Source organism: Falco naumanni, chromosome 4 (genome assembly GCF_017639655.2).
Source record: "Falco naumanni isolate bFalNau1 chromosome 4, bFalNau1.pat, whole genome shotgun sequence".
Classification (NCBI taxonomy): Eukaryota; Metazoa; Chordata; class Aves; order Falconiformes; family Falconidae; genus Falco; species Falco naumanni.
In genome coordinates, this window is record NC_054057.1 from 67,935,332 (window position 1) to 67,958,622 (window position 23,291).

The 23,291-nt window shown below is 46.4% G+C and overlaps 3 protein-coding genes across 9 annotated transcripts in view; 2 read left to right on the top strand and 1 right to left on the bottom strand.

Annotated features, from left to right (window-relative positions):
• The first annotated feature begins 2 nt into the window (after positions 1–2).
• On the top strand, positions 3–3,315 carry LSM7 (LSM7 homolog, U6 small nuclear RNA and mRNA degradation associated). The gene is made up of 4 exons (XM_040592742.1): positions 3–112; positions 384–474; positions 1,674–1,745; positions 2,839–3,315. Exons 1-4 carry the CDS (start codon positions 68–70, stop codon positions 2,979–2,981), a joined length of 351 nt encoding a protein of 116 aa, XP_040448676.1. The 5' UTR covers positions 3–67; the 3' UTR covers positions 2,982–3,315.
• A 683-nt stretch (positions 3,316–3,998) lies between these two features.
• Positions 3,999–9,115, top strand: LOC121087563 (kelch-like protein 24). The gene is made up of 3 exons (XM_040592733.1): positions 3,999–7,160; positions 7,881–8,292; positions 8,515–9,115. Exons 1-3 carry the CDS (start codon positions 6,182–6,184, stop codon positions 8,825–8,827), a joined length of 1,704 nt encoding a protein of 567 aa, XP_040448667.1. The 5' UTR covers positions 3,999–6,181; the 3' UTR covers positions 8,828–9,115.
• Positions 9,116–11,221: 2,106 nt separating this feature from the next.
• The window catches only part of LOC121087564 (ceramide synthase 4-like), a 48,153-nt gene continuing 36,083 nt past the window's right edge, over positions 11,222–23,291 (bottom strand). For all 7 annotated transcript variants that reach the window (XM_040592737.1, XM_040592738.1, XM_040592734.1 and 4 more), the window contains 6 exons: positions 21,743–21,793; positions 18,589–18,681; positions 17,569–17,697; positions 17,258–17,364; positions 16,680–16,836; positions 11,222–13,153 (listed from right to left, as the gene is read on the bottom strand). In XM_040592737.1, coding sequence (XP_040448671.1) covers positions 12,962–13,153; positions 16,680–16,836; positions 17,258–17,364; positions 17,569–17,697; positions 18,589–18,681; positions 21,743–21,793 — 729 coding nt within the window. In that variant the 3' untranslated portion in view covers positions 11,222–12,961. The remainder of the gene's footprint in view (positions 13,154–16,679; positions 16,837–17,257; positions 17,365–17,568; positions 17,698–18,588; positions 18,682–21,742; positions 21,794–23,291) is intronic.

The window sequence follows — 23,291 nt, forward strand, 5'->3', positions numbered from 1 at the left end:
CCCCGCGCCCGGAACCGCTCCTGGGCCGCGCCGAGGTGCGACGTCACTTCCTGCAGCGGAGAATGAAATGGCGAGCGGCGGCGGAGGTGGCGGCGGTGCCGGCAAGATGGCGGTGAGGGGCCCGCTGTGGCCCGCTGTGGCCCGCTGTGGCCCGCTGTGGCCCGCTGTGGCCCGCTGTGGCCCGCTGTGGCCCGCTGTGGCCCGCTGTGGCCCGCTGTGGCCCGCTGTGGCCCGCTGTGGCCCGCTGTGGCCCGCTGTGGCCCGCTGTGGCCCGCTGTGGCCCGCTGTGGCCCGCTGTGGCCCGCTGTGGCCCGCTGTGGCCCGCTGTGGCCCGCTGTGGCCCGCTGTGTTTAATTCGGGTTGTCTTTGCTCCTCTCCTTTAGGACAAGGAGAAGAAGAAGAAGGAGAGCATTCTAGACCTTTCCAAGTACATCGACAAGACCATCCGGGTGAAGTTCCAGGGTGGGAGAGAAGGTGAGGCAGTGGCTGTGGTTGGGGGCTCCCTCCCAGGAGGGTCCAGGAGTACCGGCTGCTTTTGTTACTGTTTGTTGTAACCCTGTGTGCAGCACCTTGTCTTTAACATTGTTGTTAATCCCCTGGCTCTAATTTTATCTTTACTCCATCCATGTACCTTTCTTTTATTGTCTTTTGTTATCTTCAACTGTCTGGTTCACTTTGGGTTTTTTCACATGTCAAGGGTGCTTTTAAAGAAGCGAAGAAACGTCTGTGGGTGTCTGAATTAATACATTCGTTAACCTCCTTATCTGGAGTCCATAAACTGTTTTAATCTATTTCACTGTGTGTTTTTATTGTTTGTGGGGCTCTTAGATCGCCGCTCCTGCCTCGCTGTGCCTGCAGCCGTCCCTCGGTGCAGCTGGCGGTGCCGCCTGCAGACATGCTGACAGCAGGCCGCACGGGAGGTGCGTGGCAGGAGCTTCTTTAAAATCTCGTAAATCTCTTCTAAACTCCATTGGGACTCTGTGCCTATGAGCCTTTGGAAGTTGCTTTGACTCCGAACTGATAAATGTGGGGTTGGTTTTGAGATGTTTTTTTTTTTTGACAGTTTTGGGGCAGTTGACAATTCTGTTGAATCTGTCAATTTAAATTTTCTTCTCAAAAACTTTTGAGTTTCTTTACGATCCTCATATGACACTGGGAATTGTAAGAGTCTTTTTGATTTGGGCTGTTAGCAATGATGGTAATGCTGGTAATCAACAAGTGTATTTCAAACTGGGATGTCATTCTGTGTAGTCCTGTGATTTAGTTAGCGACCAGCCTTGGGGAATCATGTTCTCTTTTAGGACAAAGTGCTTGTGTGTCTGCAGTGCGTGTCTATCTAGGCAGTGCTTATGCTGATTTGTTATGCTAAAGTATTCTTGAAATGCCCCTGAAATTGGTTAAGAACAAAACTGTTAGTGTCTTGGAGAGTATTTTGAAAAATTGGTTGAAAAACCTGTAAGCGGTAGCTGACACAACACAAACCAGGTTCTCGTGCACTTGCACTTTTATAAAGCGGGCGCTGTGTAATACCTTTGGTCTCGTTTGCTTGATAGCCTTGCTTGAGGGAGGGGACAGAGCTGGAGAACTTTAACGTGTCCTTCATGCAGTCTTGTGTTGCTGTATACTTGGGTTTGGTTTTTTCTCATCATTGTTTCATGTCTGGTCTTCAATAGCAAGCGGCGTCTTGAAAGGATTTGACCCTCTTCTGAACCTCGTGCTTGATGGTACCATTGAATATATGAGAGGTAAGCATATGCTGTCTGTGTAAAGGTTCCATTCCCCCCCAATAACTTTCTTAACAGAAATCTTGCAGCTCTGTGGGTGAATGAACAGCAGCTTCTGGTTGACCTTGTCTGAACTGAGACATGTTTGTGATAACTAAGTTGTAAAGGGATAAGATAACAGAAGCTAGATTAAGCAAGTTCCCTGTGGTAGAATGTTCTTGATAGTCCTGGTTTGAGCTCTTCTAACTTATTTGCTGTTCTTGTTCTCTAAAGCTTGAATAAAGTAGCATGTGTCTCTTCAGATAATGCAATTGACTTTACCTCTTGGTACTTGTAGTATCTTACTCTCTTAAACTCTACTGTAACTGCCGTCTTTGCGTTTCTGTGGAACTAAAGCCTTCTATAGCTGCTTAGAGCTAGAAGATCTGTAGGGTTTTCTCTTATTTTTGTTTCCCATCCAAGGATTAAGACTTCCATTTCCCTTTCTGCTCAGACAAAAACCTACAATGTGATAGCACAGTGGTTTTGAAGAGTATTCTCTTGCCTGCTTAAGGAAGCACCTGAAGCTTTAATTCTGCTCTTAAAGGGAGTTTTTAAAGTAGTGCATTTTTATCAAATAAATTAGAATTTCAAGGAGGTTGGAACTGGCCGTTGCCATGTTGTATTTGTCCCCATCCACAGCCTTGTTTAGCTTGGTCTTGGAATGGACCAGTGCATTCTGTACTTGATGCGTTCTGAAGTCTGGGTCTTTTTCTGATTTGCATTGATCCCAAAATATTTGTCTGTAATGGGATTTCTTTTAATTGCTTGTATGTGTGCTTTTGGTTAGGTGAATGAAAGCCTTTGAATTCTTTAAAAAGGTGTATGTTGTGCTTTGCATAAAAAGCGAAGCTCTTTATTGCCTACTGTGCCATGTGCTGCTTTGAAAATTAGTAAATTGGTAGTGCCCTGAAGACATCGGGTATTACTGCCGCATCACTCTTATAGTCCATGTGTTCAATAAAACAATGCAGAGATGCCCGGAAAAAAATCCGTGTCTGTGCCTTTTGAAGTTGGTGGAATTTGGTTTCTTTTCCATATGTTGCCATTGTAACTGTGGGTCTCTGTTTTTCAGATCCAGATGATCAATACAAATTAACAGAAGACACACGTCAGCTGGGACTTGTGGTCTGCAGAGGGACTTCTGTGGTTCTTATTTGTCCTCAGGATGGAATGGAAGCTATTCCAAACCCTTTCATTCAACAGCAAGACGGCTAGTGCATCTGGATTGCTGCCGAAGACTTCAAGGGTGCAGATCGCATTGGAGAAAACTGCCAGTGTATGAGAAGCTTCCTGGTTTGGGGGAGGAGTTTGAATGTGTATTTGTTAGTGTGAAAGAACGGTCAACTTTTATTTTTGTGGCTTTCCATAAATCATGTGAGGATGGGGTGTGGTGTGTAGGAAGTTCTGATATTCCCCCCCCCCAAATAAATGTGTAACTGCATTGCATAGAGCTGACAGGAGAGACGATACTGTCATGGAATTGTCTGAGACACTGTTCATTTTGTGAGTTTTGAAACAACCACATAAAATTAGTAAAGAATGCCCTGAATATTGGTTATATTCTTTACATTTTAAAATGCATCATAAATTTACCTAATCTAAATTGATCTAAAGCCTAAATAGATTAGAACATGTTTTTCTTCCTCCTAGGTGTTGGTACTCGGCTGGAAAGCATTGTGTTGTAGTCTTCCTGCTGTTGGGTTGAGTCTCTTGCCTGCTTGCTGCAGTGCACACAGGAAAATAATTTTCCTTGTACAGTACCTTTTCATCGCCTTTACAAGCTCTGTAGCCAAGATGATCTTTCTTAGCACTTGTTCCAGATCCGTGTATCAGAAGGCTCCCACATTTCTGCAGGACTGGACTAACTTCTAGGATGATTCTTGGCTGAGTGACATGAGCCTTACAGAAGTATCTATTAGATATCTGGAATTTTAGAGGAAGAATATTTAAGATCCTGGTGTTCAGTTGTAGGCAGTGCCTGGAAATACTGCATATTTTTATATTGTAGCTATCCACATGTGGTTCTGCTTTGCTTGTTATAACTTGTTTTGTAAGTAAACATTTTTATTTCTTTTATACTGTGGAAATAGCAAAATTTGAGGAGTTTTGAGTGAATAAATACAAACAAATCTGTTCCTAAATGTCTGGGGTTCAGTCTGAAAAAGTGCTCTACAGCGACATTGCAGTTTTCAAAAGGAAATCTTTTTGGGAAGAGTGTAAATACTGCAAAATCAGGAGGATACAGATCAGAAGCCAAAATATGAGAAATGACTTGAGAGCATCTGGTCCCTTTTCTGAGGAGTTGTGTGTGTGTGTGTTAATGTTTTAAAGACTGTCTAGTAGGGAATATGTGCCTGTAGGCTGTATATAACCCTCTTCAGCTGCCTGCCTTTCCCCAGGACCCTTTAGGAGGAGGCTGTGGCAGAGTAAACTGGCTGGGTGGCAGCAGCAGTCTTGTTCCTAGAGGGTGTCAAGAGCCTGCCAAGGCCGGGTTGTACTGGCTGGTTATTTTGGTACCAGCACTGTACTCCCGTTCATAGCCTTTCCTGGGTCAGCTCTGAAAGGGATGGGAACTTGAAGTAAATAAATTCCAGGTCATTGTAGCTGACTTTTCCAGGAGGCTGTGAAACGGGACCAGCTGTCTTGTGTGGCTTACTGCCTGTGTGAACTTGAGTGCTTCTGGACTTTAATCTCCCAGGGGCTCATTCTGTGAGTGCTTCACAAACAGTCTGTGGAGTCATGCTCCTTCCAACATAACTTTTTTCTAACACTGCAAAACTTGTTCTTTGTGCAATTGCACAATTCAGAGGAGGTTCCTTGTTTAGTGTGTTCTGAGCAGAATTTGCTCACCATCAGCCCAAGCAGAGTCCTGAAGAGTCCCTTAGGTGGGGGAGGAAGGGCTGGCTGGCTATAACATGCTGCACCATCTCTGCACTCTTGTTTTCCAAGTGCAGTGTCAGAAATGGACCCATTGAAGCTCTTGAGTGGATTCCAGGCTCTAGATGCAGAGGGTACGGAAATATCTGTCTGAAGTCATGTGTCAAGTGTATAAACTCTGGAGAGGGGTGTGTTTCCAGCATTTTCTGCTGATGTAATAGGTCACTCAGTTTTCACTGCAAGACATGTGGCTGTCCTTTCCTACAGTGCAGACTCATGGGTAATATTTGGGAGGCAAGTACCTAAAAATAATATGAAAATTATATGGGACATGCTTGTTAGCAGGGCTTGTGGTGATAGGACAAGGGGTAATGGCTTTAAACTAAAAGAGGGTAGATTTGGACAGGATATAAAGATATTTATGGGTGTTTTTTTTTCTGCAGTGAGGGTGGTGAAATGCGCACAGGCTGCCCAGAGAGGTGGTAGGTGCCTGTAAACATTCCAGGTCAGGTTGGATGGGGCTCTGAGTGACCTGGTCTAGTTGAAGATGGTCATTGTGGGGGGGCTGGCCTAGATGACCTTAAAGAGCCCTTCCAACCCAAACCATTCTGATTCTGTAGCTGAATTTTGGATGTGTGTATGCTTATATATTGGATTTGTTCCTAAATGTGACTCTACAGAACCATTTGTAACAGCAGTTTTGCAGAAGCCTCTTCCAGAAATGCAGGAGTGAGCCTCCAGGGGGGAAAAAAGGTGCTCTTAATCCACATAGCGCAATTCTGCTTGCTGAACTCCATGGAGAAATGGGACAGAGCCTTGCTGGGGTGGGCTCTTTGGGACAAGGGGCACTAATTCAAGGTCGTTATGCAAATCTGTCCACTTAATAACTTGGTCTAAATGCTTTAGAAGAATTCACTGTGTGGAATCAGTGAGCTGTTTCTTGTACTGGCTGTATTTCATGCTTTGAGATTGAAGATGACTGAATATGAGACAGCCACCAGGCATGAACCGGGGGCTCATTCCTTCCCCCATCTCTTACCAAAGTATAAAGTTAAATATATACCAACTACTGCAAACAATCTGGAATTTGAGATTAAACTTGAACTGATGAAAGATGCGGCTTTGGGGAAATTGGGTGTTTGTTCCCAGGAAGTCTCAAGCTTTCCTATGTTTTTCATAGAAGTGGAAAGTGCTGTAACAGGTCCTTTTTTTTTGAAATGGGTGCAATGTTCTTCTACAACTTCTTGATGTTTAGTCAGTGCTTAGGAAGGTTTGGGTTGTTTCTTCTCTTTCCTTCTCGTAGTCCAGGCTCCTTGCCTGGCTAACAGCTCTCCTAATTTGCTGCAGTCTTGCCTAGTTAAAAGTCGATGCCAATTACATCTGTGGTTATACAGCTGTCCTGCTATTGCTGCTCTGAAAGCAGCAGGAAGGACTGAAGAGCAAAACAGGAGGGTAGAAAACACACTCTATTTTTAGGACAAGATTGGCTTATCTTGTATTTATCCTCACTAGGGGGATAATGTTTCCAGAGACCTCCCATGAGCGAAGGCTGCATAAGGGCTCAGTTAATTTTAACCGCCTGGCAGTCAGCAAGCATGGAGCCTGCACAAGAACCAGAGGAGCTGGGACCTCAGACAGAAACGGCTGCAGACACAGTTCTTGAGGTTGGAGAGAGACTCTTTCAGGTCAGCCGCAGGGTGCTTTCAGTACACAGTCGTTATTTTGAAGCCATGTTTTTTGGGGGGGCAAGAGAGAGCTCTGAACACCACATAGTGATCAGAGGGATCGATGCAGTGCCTTTTCAGGTGCTACTCGAGTTCACTCGCACAGCCCAAGTGCTTATAGGTCAAGAAAATGTGACCAGCTTACTGGAAACAGCTGACTTTTTTCAGTTTGACAGAGTGAAACTGTTGTGTCAGAAGTTTCTGGAGAGAGAACTGCACGTTTCCAACTGCCTGGGCCTGATGACCTACTCGCAGCAATTTGCCTTTATAGACCTGTACGAGTCTGCTATGAATGTGGCTCTCAGTCACTGGGGGGATGTGATGTGCCAGGAAGAATTTAAGGTGCTGCCCAAGGAAACGCTGATACAGCTCCTAAAAAGCGACGACCTCTTCGTTTCGCGAGAAGATGTGGTTTTTGACAGTGTTATGAGGTGGATAATGGAGGACCCAGCAACGAGAGAGGAAGACTTTCTGGATTTGGTGGGCGAAATCAGGGTTACTTTTCTGAGTTTGTCCTTCCTTGATATCTTGGTGAAACGCAGCAAGCGCCCTGGAGAGACAGATACCTTTTCCAGGCTAATAAAGAAGTTAGACAGCTGTCCTCCACCCAGCTGGCAAAATAAGGAACTGTGTCCTTATGCTGGTCGGAGTTACGACACCTTATATGTCCTGGGAGGAAAGCATGACAAGGAACAGCAAGAATTATTTCTCTTTCAACCTAAAACAGGGACCTGGCAGGCTTGTTCTCCACTGCAGCGCAGGAACCTCACCCAGTATGCAGTGGCAGCAGTAGGTAACTTACAGAGAAGTGGGACTAAGCAAATGCAAGCAGAAGTTGAGGCTTGGAGGCCCTAATGCAGGGGAGTTCAGCTGCTTCTCCCATAAAACTGCATTGTTCAGTTGCTAAAACCTCATTCATATTTGTGTTTATATCCAAAGAATGGGTTTCTTTTCCTTAGTCCTGGGAGAATGGCAGACAAAGCTGAATATTTCTCTTCATACAGTAGAAACCATTTAACTCCTTACGTTAGATTTATTTGGAGTAAGTCGACTTCAAGCAGCGTATTTTTTTGCCTTCTTTTTCACGGTGGCTTTGACAGATGGTGACACATGATTTATAGTTGCCATTAAGTTAAACTTACCCATGGATGTTGTGAAGTCCTCATGCTTGGAGCCTTCCAAGACAGCTCCATGCCACGGCTTCCCTTTTTTAGTGTTGGTGAGAGGCCCGTTTCAAGTGGGAGTTTGGACACGAGGTCCCCAAAGGCTCCTGCCCTACCAGTTTCGATGATTCTCTTCAAGAGCAGGAGCAGACTTGGGGGGACGTGGTGCACCCCGCAGGCCCAGCAGACCTTGTGCAGATGAGGCATCAAACACCGCAGGCTGATTCAGAGCGCACTCGCTTTCCCTGCACGTTTTGCACCTGCTTACTGCAGCCCAGGGAGAAACGAGAACCTCAGCTCTCAGGATCAATTTTCATGTTAACTGATACTTTTCTCTGCTGTTTTTCCAGGGAGCTTCCTCTTTGTGACAGGAGGATATTTCCGGGATGAGTTTGTGTGGTACAGTGTGGATTGGGTGCTTATCTACAACTGCTTGGACAACAGCTGGCTGGAAGGACCTGCCATGAAGATGTCCCGCAACAGCCACTGTGCAGTAGGAGCAGGCCTCTACCTGTACGTGCTCGGAGGGAGCACCGACGAAGGGATAGTCCCAGCAGTGGAGCGCATGGCTTTGCTGGAGTCCGAGTGGGAAAGCATGAGTCCTATGGCTCAGCCTGTGGAGAGAGGAGATGCGGTCAGTGTGGGAACCAGGATCTATGTGGTCTGTGGCCTGGATGAAAATGGACACGTGTATGATGGAGTGCAGAGGCTGAACACAGAGACGGACAGCTGGGATGTCGTCTCATTCTCCCCACTTCCAAGGTAAGAAATAATCTTTTGGGACCTGACAGGAGAAGAAAGGTTCTAGTGTTAGTCCTGCTGCAAGAAGAGGTTGGACTGGAGAAATCCAGACGTCCTGTCCCACCAGCACTTCTGTGATTCTCTGTTTAGGTGGGACTCTTGATATGAGGACCAGGGTCACACCGAGTATTTCAGGGGTCGGATCTTTCTGTGGATTCTGATGAAGGGTTTCTTCCCACCCAGGTACGACCTCTGCATCACATCACTGAACGGCGCGCTGTACACCATAGGAGGGGGAGCTTTTCGGTTTGATGTGGAGACAGATGAGTGGACCCGGGTGGATGAGGAATGCTTGACCCAGAAGTTCTTCATGGGCTGCAGCACTGTGAACGGACGGATTTATCTCCTTGGGCAGAGGAAGGGGAACGGTGCCCTCCCCGTCGTAGTCCTCTTTGATCCCTACGTTGACACATGCCAGGTCATAGATTACAAACTCCCTTGCCCCCTTCCTATTCGTGGGTGCGTCTCTGTGCGCAGGTTTGATACATGGGCGTGAGAGATGCCAGATCCAGCATAACTAAACAGCCCTGTGCTTTACAGCACTCCTGGTGGGGTGTTAAGATTGTATTCGGTTTGGGCTGTGAAATTTCTTAAGTTTTGAAAATCCATCTGTTCCTTCCCAGACGTCTGTCTTTTCTACCTGGCAAATGATCGTGAAGCAAAAGCCAGTGAAACCTTTGTGTCTGCACAAAGGCTGCAGGTCGTTATTGGAAATAGCAGTCAGCGTTGTCATGGTCCATCAGCTCCTCAGCTGTGCTAAATAAAGGGCTGCTCTGAGCTTTGACCTCTGTGGCTCTGTCCTTTGAACAGCTCAGAGAGACAGGAAAGTCATTGCATCAGTGTTTAAAAAATATTGTTGGAGTAAACTAATAAATCAAATGCATGTCAAGGGAATCTTCAGCAGGATGTATAGCCCTTAGTGCTGCAGGATGGCGGGACACCCCCCCAAACAACCCCTGCAGTCAAGCTGTACCCAGTATCAGTTCCATTTTAGCCTGAAATAAGCAAGTTTTCCAGGTTATGTAATTATGGCTAAAATGATCTTTATTCCAAGCTGGAGAGCACCACAAAAGGAGGGAGGCTATTCTGGATTTATGCATTCACGTGTGTGATGATAACCATTTGCAAACTGGGGCACTGAAGCGTTCCCTCAGTTTCCTTAGTCCCCTTTCTGAGGGTGCAAGGAGCAGCAACCTGCACGTAGCCTTAATTAAAGACTGCATATGAGGAAGAGGGTTTGATGGGCAGGAGTACGGGCTTAGCATGCCAGTAGGGGACAGATCTCCAAGGGTGCTCAGGCTCCTCAAGAACGGAGCAGCTGAGAGAATGGCTGCCACAAGGGTGCTTGACTGGATGAGAAGGGGAGAATGCAACAGCACCAGCCTGGGAGGCTGCACTACAAGCGTTACCGTTGTCTGTGTTAAGAGTCTTGATGTGATGCAGCAACACTGAAAGAAAAAAGGTACATTCATCCTGAGCTGAATGATTAACATCTCCAGAGCAAGGGAGAGGCCTTAAAAACCAAGAGGTGCTGGTTAAAAGCAACCCTGCCCCTGTGAGAACTACGTCAGGATGGCAGGAGCTGCTCTAGCCAGGCCTGCAGAGATGGAGCCCTCTCAGCCCAGGCTGGCTCCTGCTCCTTGGCTCTAGTCCATCGGTTGGCCTCCCGTCAGGCCGTGACGCTCCCAGGTCCAGGAGCTGAAAGCAGAGGCGGTGGCTTCCCCCACGATGAGGCTGATGGCCACGAGAGGCGGGGTCTGCTCTCTTCTGCCCTGGAGGCTCTATATAAATCTTCAAAAAGCTGAGATTCTTGAGGGGCTCTAAAAGAAAGCAGCATCCTTGGCTGACAGGGTGAAATAATTCCTGGGCAAACCCTCACACCAGGTGTCCTGTGAAGGGTCTTGCGCTCCCAGCAAGGTACTGGCTAGGTGACATTCTTCGTGAGGCCAGTGTCCCACGGAGGTAGGTGGCCGGCTGCCTTCCAGCATGGCTTTCTGCAGATCGGAATGTCGAATTCCTTCGAGGGAATGCTGGCTCAGGTTCTTCTGCCTTTTGCACATCTCTCCTATCTTTCTGTTTTGCCTTGCATGCGTCAGATGTGGGAGACGGACCATGGTTCCTCACAGCAGCATGTTGTAGTTACACCATCCTTCGCTTTCCACCTCTTTGCATTTCTCAGAAACAGTTTCCCCTAGTATTTGTGTAAAATGTCAGGCCCCTTGGAAGCAAACTCAAAGCCTGAGTAGAAAACATTTTAAAGACAAGTGTTTGCAGGTTTCTGTATATTGTTTATGGGCATACAGATATATAGTTCTTAAGCCAAACAGTTCCTCTGAATCTTTGATGTATCCTTTCACAAGAATCAGATTTGCCTCTTAATGAGCTTATCTCAGTCTTCAAGGGGACAGCAAAGCCCTGCGGATAAAATTCAGCAGGCGGAGTCATGTCTGCACTGGCTCCTGTGCAGTGTGCAGTCTCTGGGGGGTGAGAGGTGGTGTGACTTTACTTTCCTAGCTGCCTAAAACCTCACGAAAAAGAGCTTCCCCCCTGTCCTTACAAGTCCAAAGCACCTCCCCAGTGCTGCAGTCTTGGACTTGCCACTGCCCTGATGGTGCAAAGTAACCTGGCCCGCCCCTGGGTGGAACCCGGGGGTGCGCAAGTGTCCCTTTTTCCAGGGCCAAACGCAGCCTTACCTAGTAGGAGACAGATGGGGCAGCTGCAGTATGGCTGCATGGCCTGGGTATGCGGCATCCTCTCCATGCACGCTGCGTGCGTATCTACACCAGCAATAGCACCCATACGTGTCTCCCTCATTGCACATCCACCTATAATGTGCAGCTAGCCAGGTTACCTCCTGCTAGCTGAAGTAGAAAAGCGCACAGACAATCAAACCTTTCAAAATAATTTATAAAGAATGTTTACATTCAGTAGTACAAAATAAGATACAACCATCCCTCCTGAACGCATCACCTGCAGAGGAGTAGCAAGACTGTATTCAGATTAAAGAAATGTGACAGTACACAGAACATACTTCAGATCACCTCAAGGTTTCAGAGACAAACTTCAGCAAATACAAATTTAAATGACAAGTGCAGGAACAGATGCTCTCCTCCCCGAGCACGTTACTGCCCTGGATCGCCTGTGCTGGAACCACTTTTTCCCCTCCGAAATTATCCAATGGATTTTGACTGAAACCTAAGATGAGGCCACACAAGCTGCGATCAAAGCTCTCTGTCACATCTCAGGTGAACAGAGTGGATTGCTGAAAACCCTCTTGTTCTTCTGTGCTGTCACCTGCCTATTACACATGTGCACCACCTCCTCAAATCAGGCGTTTCCTTGGTCCATGTCCCGCCCCCAAGTTAGTACTGGCCCTTACTGGGCACACATAGGGAAGTCTCTGCATGGCCTTGGCAGTCTTAAGTCCCTGCGCTCATTACAATGAATCTGTTAATACTTTGGTTTCATAGATTAACTGTGCAATAAAACAGAAATTAATGTCATACTAATTTAACTCTTATAATGGATTACAGAATCCAAAGTCTAAGACTACAGAGGATATAAGACCTAAGACATTAAACGAACAATCAGAACTGCGTCATGACTTCATGGACTACTGCTTTAAACTTGCTATTGATACATCCCTAGAATTAGAAGGCCATGTTAAAGCATTACTCCATAAGGTTCAGCAGATCTCCTCTGGATCCTTTTGCTTTGAGAATAGGGGAAATTTATTCCCTTCTTGCCACAAGATGACTCTGTAAACGTTTCCCACTGTGCTAATCATGCTAGGTGAAAACATGAGCACTTAGTCAGTGTTGTCTTCTAGAATATCTGGTTTCTTGTCACCTCCCTTCTTCTGACTGCGTTTCCTTCCAAGACAGGTTTAAAGGATTACCTGACAGTTGAGACAGCTGCCTGGATTTCTCCAGCTCTTCCAACTATGATTTGGGTGGGTACTCTCTCCAGTCTCGGCTTTGGAATTCCTACCTTTGTGGCAGTAATGCTGACAACAGAAGGGACTGAAATCCATACTATTACAAAACTGGTCACGTGGCACACAGCAGCATTTTCTTTGAGAAGAAAATGTTTTCTCCTACGTCCTTCCAAAGCTTTCATTCCACTACACTCAGTTTTAATTTTCAGAGGGTGTATGTGTATGGGGCACTTGTCTTCTCAAAGGTGTTCCTGTATTAAGGTTTAGAGTCTCACACATACTTGTTAGCTGTAATTATTACTAGTGGCAGGGCCTCCAGGTTAAGGATAAACAGAACCCTATCAAACAACATTAGGGTGGTTAAGACTTGACATTGCCAGAGTTTTACCCTTTTTTTAAGTATTTTTCAAGATTAACACATTTAACAACAACTATGGTACAATCTAATACAGGTCAAACCACTTTGATCCCTTTCTATCTGCTTCAAGGCTACAACCTACAGTAAGCTTTTGAAGAAAGACCAAAAACTTCCTTCAAATATCACTGACTATAAACACTTCTGTTTATGGCAAGCAGGAATTCAGCTACAATGCTGCAATTGCACTCCATTTTATCTACACAACAAGCAAAACTGTTTCTAAAGACGGTGGACTGAATTCATTACAGACCAGAGCAGACGCACGCGAACAGTAGCTATCTTTCCTTGACATGGCCATTGGTGAGATGGGTTCTGTTGCTCAGTGGCTCAGACCCGTTCCTCTGGATGTAATTGTTGCTTGTGACGTTGCTGAAATAGGTGATCCCGTTTTTCTCCTTTTCCCTAATCTGGTCTCTTTCTTCATCCTTGTCACTTTCTTCTGTGTCACTTCTCATGTCCTTTTCCATCTACAGAAACATGCAAATGAGAAGCAATACAAACACAGACGCCTGCACAAGAAGCAGTGCTGCTGAGCCACAGGCTAAAGAGTCACCTGCTACTGCAGCCACTTGCCTCTGCCACACAGTTCTACCCACTCCTTTCAGCTTTTACATCACCTTTGTAAACAGACTGTCTCTGATTTCAGTCTCGGTGGAATCCTAGCTGTAATCCTGATAACATTAGGAATTACTGTACGGGTTGAGAAGCAGCACCAAAGCACGGATGCCCAGGACTGAGGGCAATCGTGCAAGACTGACGAAATCCACACTGCTGCTTCAGGCACCAGCATGTAGAAGGAGGATGGGGGGAGGCAGTTAATTAAACTCTTTCACATTTTTACCAAAAGGGACAAGGATATAGCTTCTGACCACCCCTGGCCTCAGTGGCTGCAGGTTGAGCACGCTGCTTTACAGCTGGAAAGCATACGCTTTCAAACAAACCAACAGCTTGACACAAAGCCACTCAACTCTGATTATATTCAGTTTGATGTTCAGGTTTTTCCTCTTGCTATTGACTGAGAGATCTGTAATCCACTTTTGTAAATATTTAATTCATTGCCGTAAAAGGAAGACAAAGAAGAAATGATGCAGTAACATGACAGTTTAGAAAAAAACCAGCCTAGTACTTGCTGGCTTCCCAGACTGTTTCTGCTCTGCAATACAAGGTACCAAAATTGGGGACAAATCCACGGTGTCACACTCCTTGCTGGAAGGAGTGCACTGAGGGAAAGCAACAAACCCTTCTGCGGCCTGAGCTTTGGAAACTGCTCAGGGGAATGTCAGTGGCTGCACAGATACCTGTAGTCTCCATTTATTCTGTCACCTTCTGGGGGTATCTCTTGGATCATATTAAGAAGTCTATTTGGTCTGATGCTCTTTCTAGAGATCCCTACACCCAGATGTAGACAGGATTTGTAAGAATCTAAACTTCCACTGAATTCAAACTGCCCCCAAGGACAATATGGGTAGGAGATGCTATCTTCTGTAAACAACCTGGACCTCCTGTCACTCTGGAACTGGCAGTTCAGGAACTATCTACAGCCTAAGGACAAACAGTAATCAATATTCCTAAGTTTATCCATTCATGGCCATACAATGTGGCTGAGGCCTTACACCTAGCAAGATTCACACGGGAACTGTAGAGCTGCTTGAATTACAACCATGTGCCTCAGGTTGCCTGTATGTGCAAATGAAACTCATACTTCAGGATCTAGGCTGCGTTCTAATTACTGGGGATTAAGGGACACCATGTGAGGAGGTGCAGATAATTCTACAGCCAGAGAGGAAAACTGTGGAGATCAGAAAGGCCTGTGAGAAGAATATGAGCTTCTGACTGCAGTGAGAATTTATGGCTCTCAAAGAGGGGATCGTGTCCTATATTCTTGCTGATACTGCTTTGGGCTACTAAATATCATCACTGAAACAGATCTATTCAGGATGATTTTCTTTGCTATTCACTGCTCAGTATGGAAAGCTCTCAAAGTTTTGGATATGCTTCAGTATTTTTCTCCCTGATGGTTCATTTCTTTCTAATAAGGCTATTTATTACCTCGCCATTTTACACTGTTGTAACTGCAATGGTAATTCAGCCCACACTAGAATCAGGAAAACGATAAAAGGGAGTCTTCAGTTGTGTGCTCATTCTCTGCCCTGTGAAGTTTCTGGTTCCTAATTTGCAAGTAATTTGCTCTGTGTTACATTAAGGCAAAGCAGATAAAGAAAATGGGGACAATATGGATGAAGATGAGCCTTTAATGCTTGTTCTCAGTTCCTATCAGACAGAATTCCCCAGCTGGAGACAAATAAAACAACTCAGCCTGGGCTATGAGGCCAACCCCCACAAGGCCTTGACTTGGTACTCCTGGACTGTGTTCTTGGCATGTGGCCAGTGTAATGCCATTAGGTCATGTCTTTGATTTTGGGAAGAATTTCATGCGGAGCAGCAGTCTGGTCTCTCAGCAAACACTACAGACTATGGTCAGAGAGAGTGGGGGTCATTTCCCTGACGTTTACACAGCTGTATGTCAGATATTCACCCTAGGCTGCTGTGTAACTGATGGAGACAAACAGCACTACCTGGGTGCCATGCTGAATGGATTATGCTTTGGGCATGCTTGTCTACTGCTACGAGAACAGTCCAGAAGCTAGTTTAGACAGAAGTATCTACTCTGTAGACATCTACAACACTTAAGAGAATCCATACAAAATATGTATTAACGATGTGGATGCTGGGGCAGACTCTAAGCAAGTCTGAAGACACAAAACTGGGAGGGGTGGCTGGTGTGCCACAGGATCGCGCTGCCATCCAGAGGGACCTTGGCAGGCTGGAGAAGCAGGGTGGCAGGAACCTGGTGAAGTTCACCAATGGGAAGTGTGAAGTCCTGCACCTGGGGAGGAACAACCTGATGGGCTTTTCTAAGAAAAACCTGGAGGTCCCCTCAGACACCAAAGGGAACATGAGCCAGCAGTGGGCCCTTGCCCCTCCTGGCCTGCATTAGGGGTGTTGCCAGCGTGTGGAGAGAGGGGATCCCTCCTGCTGCTCAGTGCGGTGAGGCCACACCTGGCGTGCTGTGCCCAGCTCTGGGCTCCTCAGTACAAGAGAGACAGGGACACACTGCAGAGACCAGTGAAGGACTGCAAAGATGGTGACGGGACTGGAGCACCTCACACATGAGGACAGGCTGAGACTGGGGCTGTCCAGCCCGGAGGAGGCTCAGCTCAGGGGGCTGTTACTCATGTGTATTAACAGCTGAGGGGAAGGTGTAAAGAAGACAGACCCAGGTTCTTCTCAGGAGTACTCAGTGACAGGACAAGAGGCAAGGGCACAAACTGAAACACAGGAGGTTCCCTCTGAACATCAGGAAAGACTTTTCCACTGAGAGAGTGACCAAGCAGCGGCACAGGGTGCCCAGAGAGGTTGTTGAGTCTCTCTGTCCTTGGAGATACTTAGAAACTGTCTGGACATGGTCCTGGACAACCTGCTCTAGGTGACCTTGCTTGACCCAGGGAATACGGACAAGACTTCCAGAGGTACCTTCCAATCTCAGCCATTCTGTGATCTCAGTAACACTGTAATTAAAAATTCTGCATTATAAGGGAAGCACTTCTGCACTGGCCACACCAATCATGGTGTCTTTATTTCTTAGTTTTGTTTCAAATGCAAATCATACCAGACTAAGTGTTGGGATCCGTACTCAGAAGTCACTGACTTTGTTCACAGAAATCTCCCCTGGAGCCCAATCCACATTTTTCTTGAATATAAGCATCAGAAGTGGACTCAATACTGTAGTGACTCATAAAAAGTCTACTTTTTTTTTGATCAACTTTCTCTAACAATACTGACTGTTCCTTTCACCTCACTGTTTGGAACGTACCTATGTAATTTCACCAAGGCAAGAAGGCACCCACCCCAGACGAACCCCTGTGCTCCCAAGCAGTATAGGTGGACCCTCCCTCCCCATGTGATGTACAGAGGACTACAAACTGATCATACCGTGCCCTGGAGGATGAACTTGTAGACCATGTGAATAATTAGGCAGGACCAGAAGACATGGAGCAGCTGCAGAATTATCAGGAGAGCGTTCATGAAGTAGTATCCAAAGAAGGGTTGGAATATCTCCATGGAGTAATAGTAGGTGTTATAGAGCACTCTGCAAGAGAGAGGGAAGTGCAGTGGAGGGAAAGTGTGTTGTTTGTAGAGCGTAATTAAGCCCCAGAAAGCTCTAGTCACAGAAGTTGTTTCAGGTCAGTCACCTTCTCATACATAACACACGAGTCAACTCTCAGTTCCCCACCAGAAGAAATAAGCAGGGCAGAGCCATAGGCCGAGGACTCCTCCTCTGCAGTATACTTCAGGGCTTTAAGACTACTCTATGAACTCCAAGGCAGACCACCCTAGTTTACCCCAAGGCAGGTACAACAGCCATGTAACACTGTAGCCTATGCAAAGGGCAGGGCCACACGCTCAAAGATTGAACAGCAAAGGCTGCAGCAGAAGATTCAGCATCCAGCTGAATTATCCTGTCTCTCAGAAGGCAGCTTTTCCATTTCCCTTGACTGCAGCAGACTCACGTGTAGGGGAAAACGACCAGGCGGCTGATGAGGAAAACGGCTGAGAAGATCATAAAGAGGCTGTCACAAGTTTTTTTCCACTTCATGTAATTGAATATCTTAGTTGGCTGGAAGAAGAAAGAACAATAAAACAGCGGGCCAAGACAGTGCATCTGCACATGTTCCGGGAGGCTGACAAGCCAGACGCATAAAGTCTGCATGCAGGTTATCCCATACTGTGCTAGATCAAAAGACACACTTTGGCTGAAGAGCATGCTGAAGAGCACCCTTGCTAACTAGGCTTTGCCTGGCATGTAAGTTGTGGAGCTCACCTCTAGGAAGCAATCTGAAGCATCATGAATCACCATCACCAGTGTCCCAATGCGGATGTAATTGGCGCAGTATGAGAAACTGATCAGGAAGATGGTTGCAGCATGATGGACTATCTGCTCCTTGAAATCCTAATGAGAAAGGGGACAGCATAGAATAAAATACATAATGCACCTTCTGAGCTGGTTCAAGCATGCCTCCTGCAGGTAACAATGAAATCTCTCTACCCAATGACTAAGAAACCTTCCACAATGACTAAAACTTTCCACAGTAAGGTCATACCCATCTAACTCTTTTACCAAACGCATTCTAGAAACGTTGGCAACCAAAAGACCCAGGAATTAAGAGTTTGTGGTGTAAACTCAGGATGTCTCAACAAAGAACACTTCCTCCCTCCACCATTAATTATCTCATGATGGTGCAAATCAGAAGACAGAAGAGTAAGAGCCAATGATTCAGTACAGACAAACTGAAGATAAAGCTTCCTTTCGGTCACAAAGCAGCACCAATACCCATCCCTTCTCTGTGCCCCAGTGCATGCCTACTGGCTTGCACAACAATCACACCCCCAGGCTCGCTGATGGAGACTTACAACCGCCCTTTACTTCTAAGAGTATCTGCAGGCTCAATGTACGCATATGCCTGTGCGATCATACAGCACCCCGTCTGCTGGGTCCCTGGCACCTAGGAACACATGCAGCTTAACTGGCAGAGACCCTTCTCCTATCTCTATGAGCCCTACAGCCTAAAAGAATCCCAAAAGAGCAATTTTTAGGTTTGGATTTTAAGTGTGGATTGAGAACTCAGCAGTAGTTTGCACCTTTCTATGTCAGGGTTTGCATTCCCCACTTCCCAGAGGAGAGGGAAGCGAGTGGCTGGGAATGGAAATTCCTGGGAATAAGCAAGGACAGTCCGCCAAAACCTCAAGACCAGCACTGTACATGTGCTCTTGGAGACCACTCTCCTGAGTGCTCAGCTTGGGTCCTGTTGGTGCTCAATTCCTCCCCGAGGCTGCCACTCACCTTCCTCTTCACATCAAAGGGCAGGGTGAAGACCAGCGACCAGTAGAAGGAGAGCTCCAGCAGGTAGTACCAGAACAGGGAGGACTGGAGAGGCTGTAAGAGAAAGAGAGGCAGTGATCATGGAGATGATTATGGACAGATCCATCAGATAAAGCACAGCAAGGCCTGGAAGTGAAGTCTCCTTCCTAGGCAAAAGAACACCAGGCAACCAAACGAACAGAACTGGCTCCTGCAGCTTCAGGGAGGAGATAGTTCAACCAAACAACATAGTTACTTACTAAATGCCTTCCGTGCTGAGGTGGAAGCAAAGAGCAGGAGAAATTCCACTTTGCCACACCATGTCAAACATTTAGGGAACCACTGAGAAGATCCTGAATATTTTTAGGATTTCCTCATCACTACGCAGATTTCTGAGCAGTTAGAATGGTGCTTTAAAAACTGTGCAAACCATTTCACTATGGTGCAATAGGTAAGTAGTAACTGAATCATTCCCTTTCTACGATTCAAGGAGATGCTTCAGACACCTTGTACTCCACAAGAGATTTTTCAGTTTAATCAAACTAATGGGGGGAAAAGTACAATCCCAGTGTGAACAATAATTTGCATTCTTCTGGATAATTTTTCTAGGGTTTTACAGCTAGAAAACTGAAAAACTCAGCAAGATGTGTGCTTTTTAACAAGGAATTTTTTGCTGTTGTGGCATTGTACGGTCTCCTTAAACCTCAACCTATTTGATAAAATTACTATGACTAAAGGGGTTTTGCAACGAGTATTTTCCAAGAATCATGGAGCACAGTGCTCCATTCATAAATACCAATTTATTTGGGCTTTCTCTACCCGAAGTATTGATTTATGGCCTTCACAGATGTTATTTTGTTTTCCTTCGTACCACCAGTGGCTGACAGCAGGAGGAAGCACGGCTGGATGCACTGGTGCTACCAAGGGGAATATTAACATCTCCCATGCTGATATGAGCTGTTCACACTGGAGGTTATCCAAACGGGAGCTCTGGATCAGAAGGGATTTTTTTCCCCCCTAAGGCAAGATTATTTGGGAGAACTGGTATTTTGTTGTTGTCTGTAGCACAGGGCATTATGGTCTGTTTAGTAAAAATTGTATTTAATACATTCTTTGTTCCTGCTAACACACAGGTTTGTCCTTGACCTTTCTTGTTCTTCACCGGTGCGAAGCTACTAGCTCTGGTTTTGGTCTTTTCTGTTTGTTACAGATGTTGGAAAGTGTGTGTATTGGGTTTATGCAGCAAGGTTTTGGTAGTGGGGAGCTGCAGGGGTGGCTTCTGCAAGAAAATGCCAGAAGGTGCCCATGGCCGACAGAGCCAGCTCCAGTCAGTGCCAAGACCCGCTGCTGGCCAAATCTGAGCAGGTCAGCGATGGTGGTAGTGCCTGTGGTAACATATTTAAGACGGGGTTAAAACTGCAGTGCAATAACAGCTGGTAGAGGAGTGAGAACATGCAAGAAACAGCTCTGCAGGCACCCAGGTCAGTGAGGAAGGAGGGCCAGGGGGGCTCCAGGCACCGGAGCAGAGGTTCCCCGGCAGCCCAAGGGGAAGCCCCCGGCGAGGCAGGCTGTGCCCCCAGCCCGTGGAGCCCACGGGGGAGCAGATCCCCCCCACAGCCCAGGCAGGACCCCACACTGGAGCAGGGGGATGTGCCCTACAGAAATTATAACCCTGTGGAAATTGTGCTGGAGCCAGCTCCTGGCAGGACCTGTGACCCTGCAGGAGAGGAGCCCAGGCTGGGGCAGGTCTTCTGGCAGGACCCGTGGCCCCACAGGGGAACCATGCTGCAGCAGTCCATTCCTGAAGGACTACACCCCACGGAAAGGACCCACAGCAGAGAGGTTTTTGGAGGACTGTCTCCCAGGGGTGGGGATCCCATGCTGCCGTGCTGGAGCAGGGGAAGAGTGTGAGGAGGGAGTGGCAGAGACAACATGATGAACTAATCACAACATCCATTCCCTGCTCCAGGCTGAGCGGCCCCAGCTCCCTCAGCTTATCCCCATCAGGGAGATGCTCCAGCCCCTCATCATCTTCACTGGCCTCTGTCGGACCCTCTCCAGTGGTTCCCTGTCTCTCTGGAACTGGGAGACCAGCATGGGACCCAGCACTCCAGATGTGGCCTCCCCAGGGCAGAGAAGAGGGGGAGGACCACCCCCCTCAACCTGCTGGCCACACTCCTCATGCACCCCAGGGTCCCACTAGCCCCCTGGCCACACAGGCACACTGCTGGCCCAGGGGCAACTATGGAACAGGCAATAGTCATCTCCTCTAGAGAATTCAGAGCACATAAAAACATAAGGGGGAAGCCAGAGCAGGCAATGGCTCCTGTGCTCAGTGGGTGAAGCCCCATTCTAACTCTTTTCAACTTCTCAAGTTATAGGAGTAGGATAGCAAGGGAGGCAGCTCGGCAAAAAATGACCTGGCTTTTGGTTACTATGTCTGCTCCTTGTGTTGATGAACAAGGAGTGGATTTTGTGCCTAGCTGGCAATTTTCATTGAGGTTATTCTGGTCTGGACTGGTAAGAGATGCATGCTTTCCAACCCACTGGACAGCTTCTCACAGTGCTGCTGTGATAAAAACTCAGAATATACATTTAGAACTGTAAGAGAGCATCCTCTGAACTTAATGGGAATGCTGCTGTATTGCTACTGGCATACTGCCAGTTCCACTGGGAAACAAACTCCTTGGGGAGCACTGTGGACGTGATTCTTCAGTGTAGCTGAAAGTACATAGCATTCAGAGCATGTCTTCTGTTTTACATGTTCTCCACTGAAGTCTTCACCACTTCTCCTCAGGCAACATGTCCTTCCTCTGGCCTCAGTCTCTTCTACAAACTAATCAATGATGGAGCATTCCCATTTTTCAGTTTCTTGGCTCACCTGGTCAGAACTCTCACCTTCCCTTATTTCTGCAGTCTCCTCCTGCTTTCCTGAATCATCCTCTATTGTGTTTGGATTACACCAGGTACAAAGAAGTTCTCCCTTGACGAGGATCCAGCTTTGAATTCTTAGAACTTGTGAGTCTGAATTTAATTTAGTGCCCTCTCTTTTCTCACTAATATAACCTGATTTTCAAAAGATATCAAAAGAAAATACAGGATTTGTAACAGCAATTTTCCCTCTTGCATGACTCACCTGTTGTGGGTATCCTGTCCAGCACTCTCTATGGTCCCAAAGCCAAGGCTTCTGGAAAGAAAATACAACATGAATGTGAGAATGCCAGAGGAATTCTTCTCTTACCAACTGTTGAACTCCTTTAGTTTGTTACTACTACAGACACTGCTGTGTTTTATTCTAGGCAGAGCTGGTCGCGCTGTCTGGAATTCAGTTGCCAAGAGACCTCCACTGCAAGAACTTGTTTGCAACGCTGCCGATTTGTGGCTATCGCACTGAAATTTCACATGCTGTTTAGCCCAGTTCCAAATAAAATAGCTCAGGGAAGATTTCTACCAACTTGTTGCACCCTTCTACAAGTTTGGGGCAGCGGTGGTGATGTTTTGAATATATTAAAATATTCTTACAACTATTTAATTAAGAATCTCTGTGGTTTGGACAACAACACTTAAACATGGTAAGAAGGTTAAAAACTTAATGTGACAGGAACATGGTTTTTCCTCTAATGGTGACGATCACGCTGCAGTCTGTTAATTAACAAACCTCTGAAAAGATCCTGTTTTGTTCACACTTGTTATAAAATCGGTGGTTTAGAACTTCACACCTTAGAAACTTCCATAAAAACGTGGCGACTAAAGTCCCCAAAAGTTCTTCCGGCATGGAGCACGCTCTGACCTTTCGCTGTGCTCAGACTTGGTCAGGACCAGCACGCCCTAGAGCTTACAGTGACGGAACATACTTTGTGCCACATCTTAAAGGTAATTTTCAGTGACGGTTCTACAAGGCTCCAGATATCAGAGCTAGGAGCAAGAAGACATTTCTTCTCTCACTGAGCACCTGCTGGCGCATGAGCAATACGGAAGGGAAGCAGTAAGCAGTGGTTTTTAACAAGCAGTGGTAATTAGGAGTAAACGCAGCCTCCTGCTGGCTGGGGAGTAGGATTTACAGCAAATCCAGGTACAGAACCAGGAAAGACATGTGATACAGAATCAGAGAGGGCAAAGCAAAAACTCTGAAACGACTACAGCACACTATGTCACTTAAACTAGAAAGGAACCCCAGATCCCGGAATTTCATGATTCCTCTACTCTCAGCAAATAAGGCTGTTTTCTGGTGGCCTACTGTGAGATAACTTTTTATAGCTACCTGCTGTTTCACTGACTCATGGGGCAGAAATTTTTGCCATCAGTCTAAAGCTATTGAGCCTGCAATCACACCTTGGGTAAGAAAAAGAAAATTAATAAATAAAATTATCAAATTGCAGTCCATGCTCCAAAAGAAGCCTGAGTTTTTACCTTAAACAGGTATTGAATACAAGACACAAACAGGTCCTGCAGCTTCTACTCAGGTAAGTGTTCCACCTCCTGCCCCACAGAAATGTATTTTTACACAATCCCAAGTGTCTTCCGCTTTGCCAGAAGAAGAGGAAGCCTCTTGGTTTTGAGCTGGAGTTTTTAAAATAAACATGGTCCAATATCTCATAAGTGTGCTGTGCAGAGGATACACACTGACCTGGTGGGAAAACCTCTATCAGAAGGTCTGAAAGGACATGTCTGACACAATCTGCCGT

Excerpts from the sequence above, each read along its gene's own strand:
- LSM7 (XM_040592742.1), top strand. The coding sequence starts at position 68 with ATGGCGAGCGGCGGCGGAGGTGGCGGCGGTGCCGGCAAGATGGCG. Across the intron at positions 475-1,673 it reads GTTCCAGGGTGGGAGAGAAG|CAAGCGGCGTCTTGAAAGGA; the intron begins GTGAGGCAGTGG and ends GGTCTTCAATAG. Across the intron at positions 1,746-2,838 it reads TACCATTGAATATATGAGAG|ATCCAGATGATCAATACAAA; the intron begins GTAAGCATATGC and ends TCTGTTTTTCAG.
- LOC121087563 (XM_040592733.1), top strand. The coding sequence starts at position 6,182 with ATGAGCGAAGGCTGCATAAGGGCTCAGTTAATTTTAACCGCCTGGCAG. Across the intron at positions 7,161-7,880 it reads GTATGCAGTGGCAGCAGTAG|GGAGCTTCCTCTTTGTGACA; the intron begins GTAACTTACAGA and ends CTGTTTTTCCAG. Across the intron at positions 8,293-8,514 it reads TCATTCTCCCCACTTCCAAG|GTACGACCTCTGCATCACAT; the intron begins GTAAGAAATAAT and ends CTTCCCACCCAG.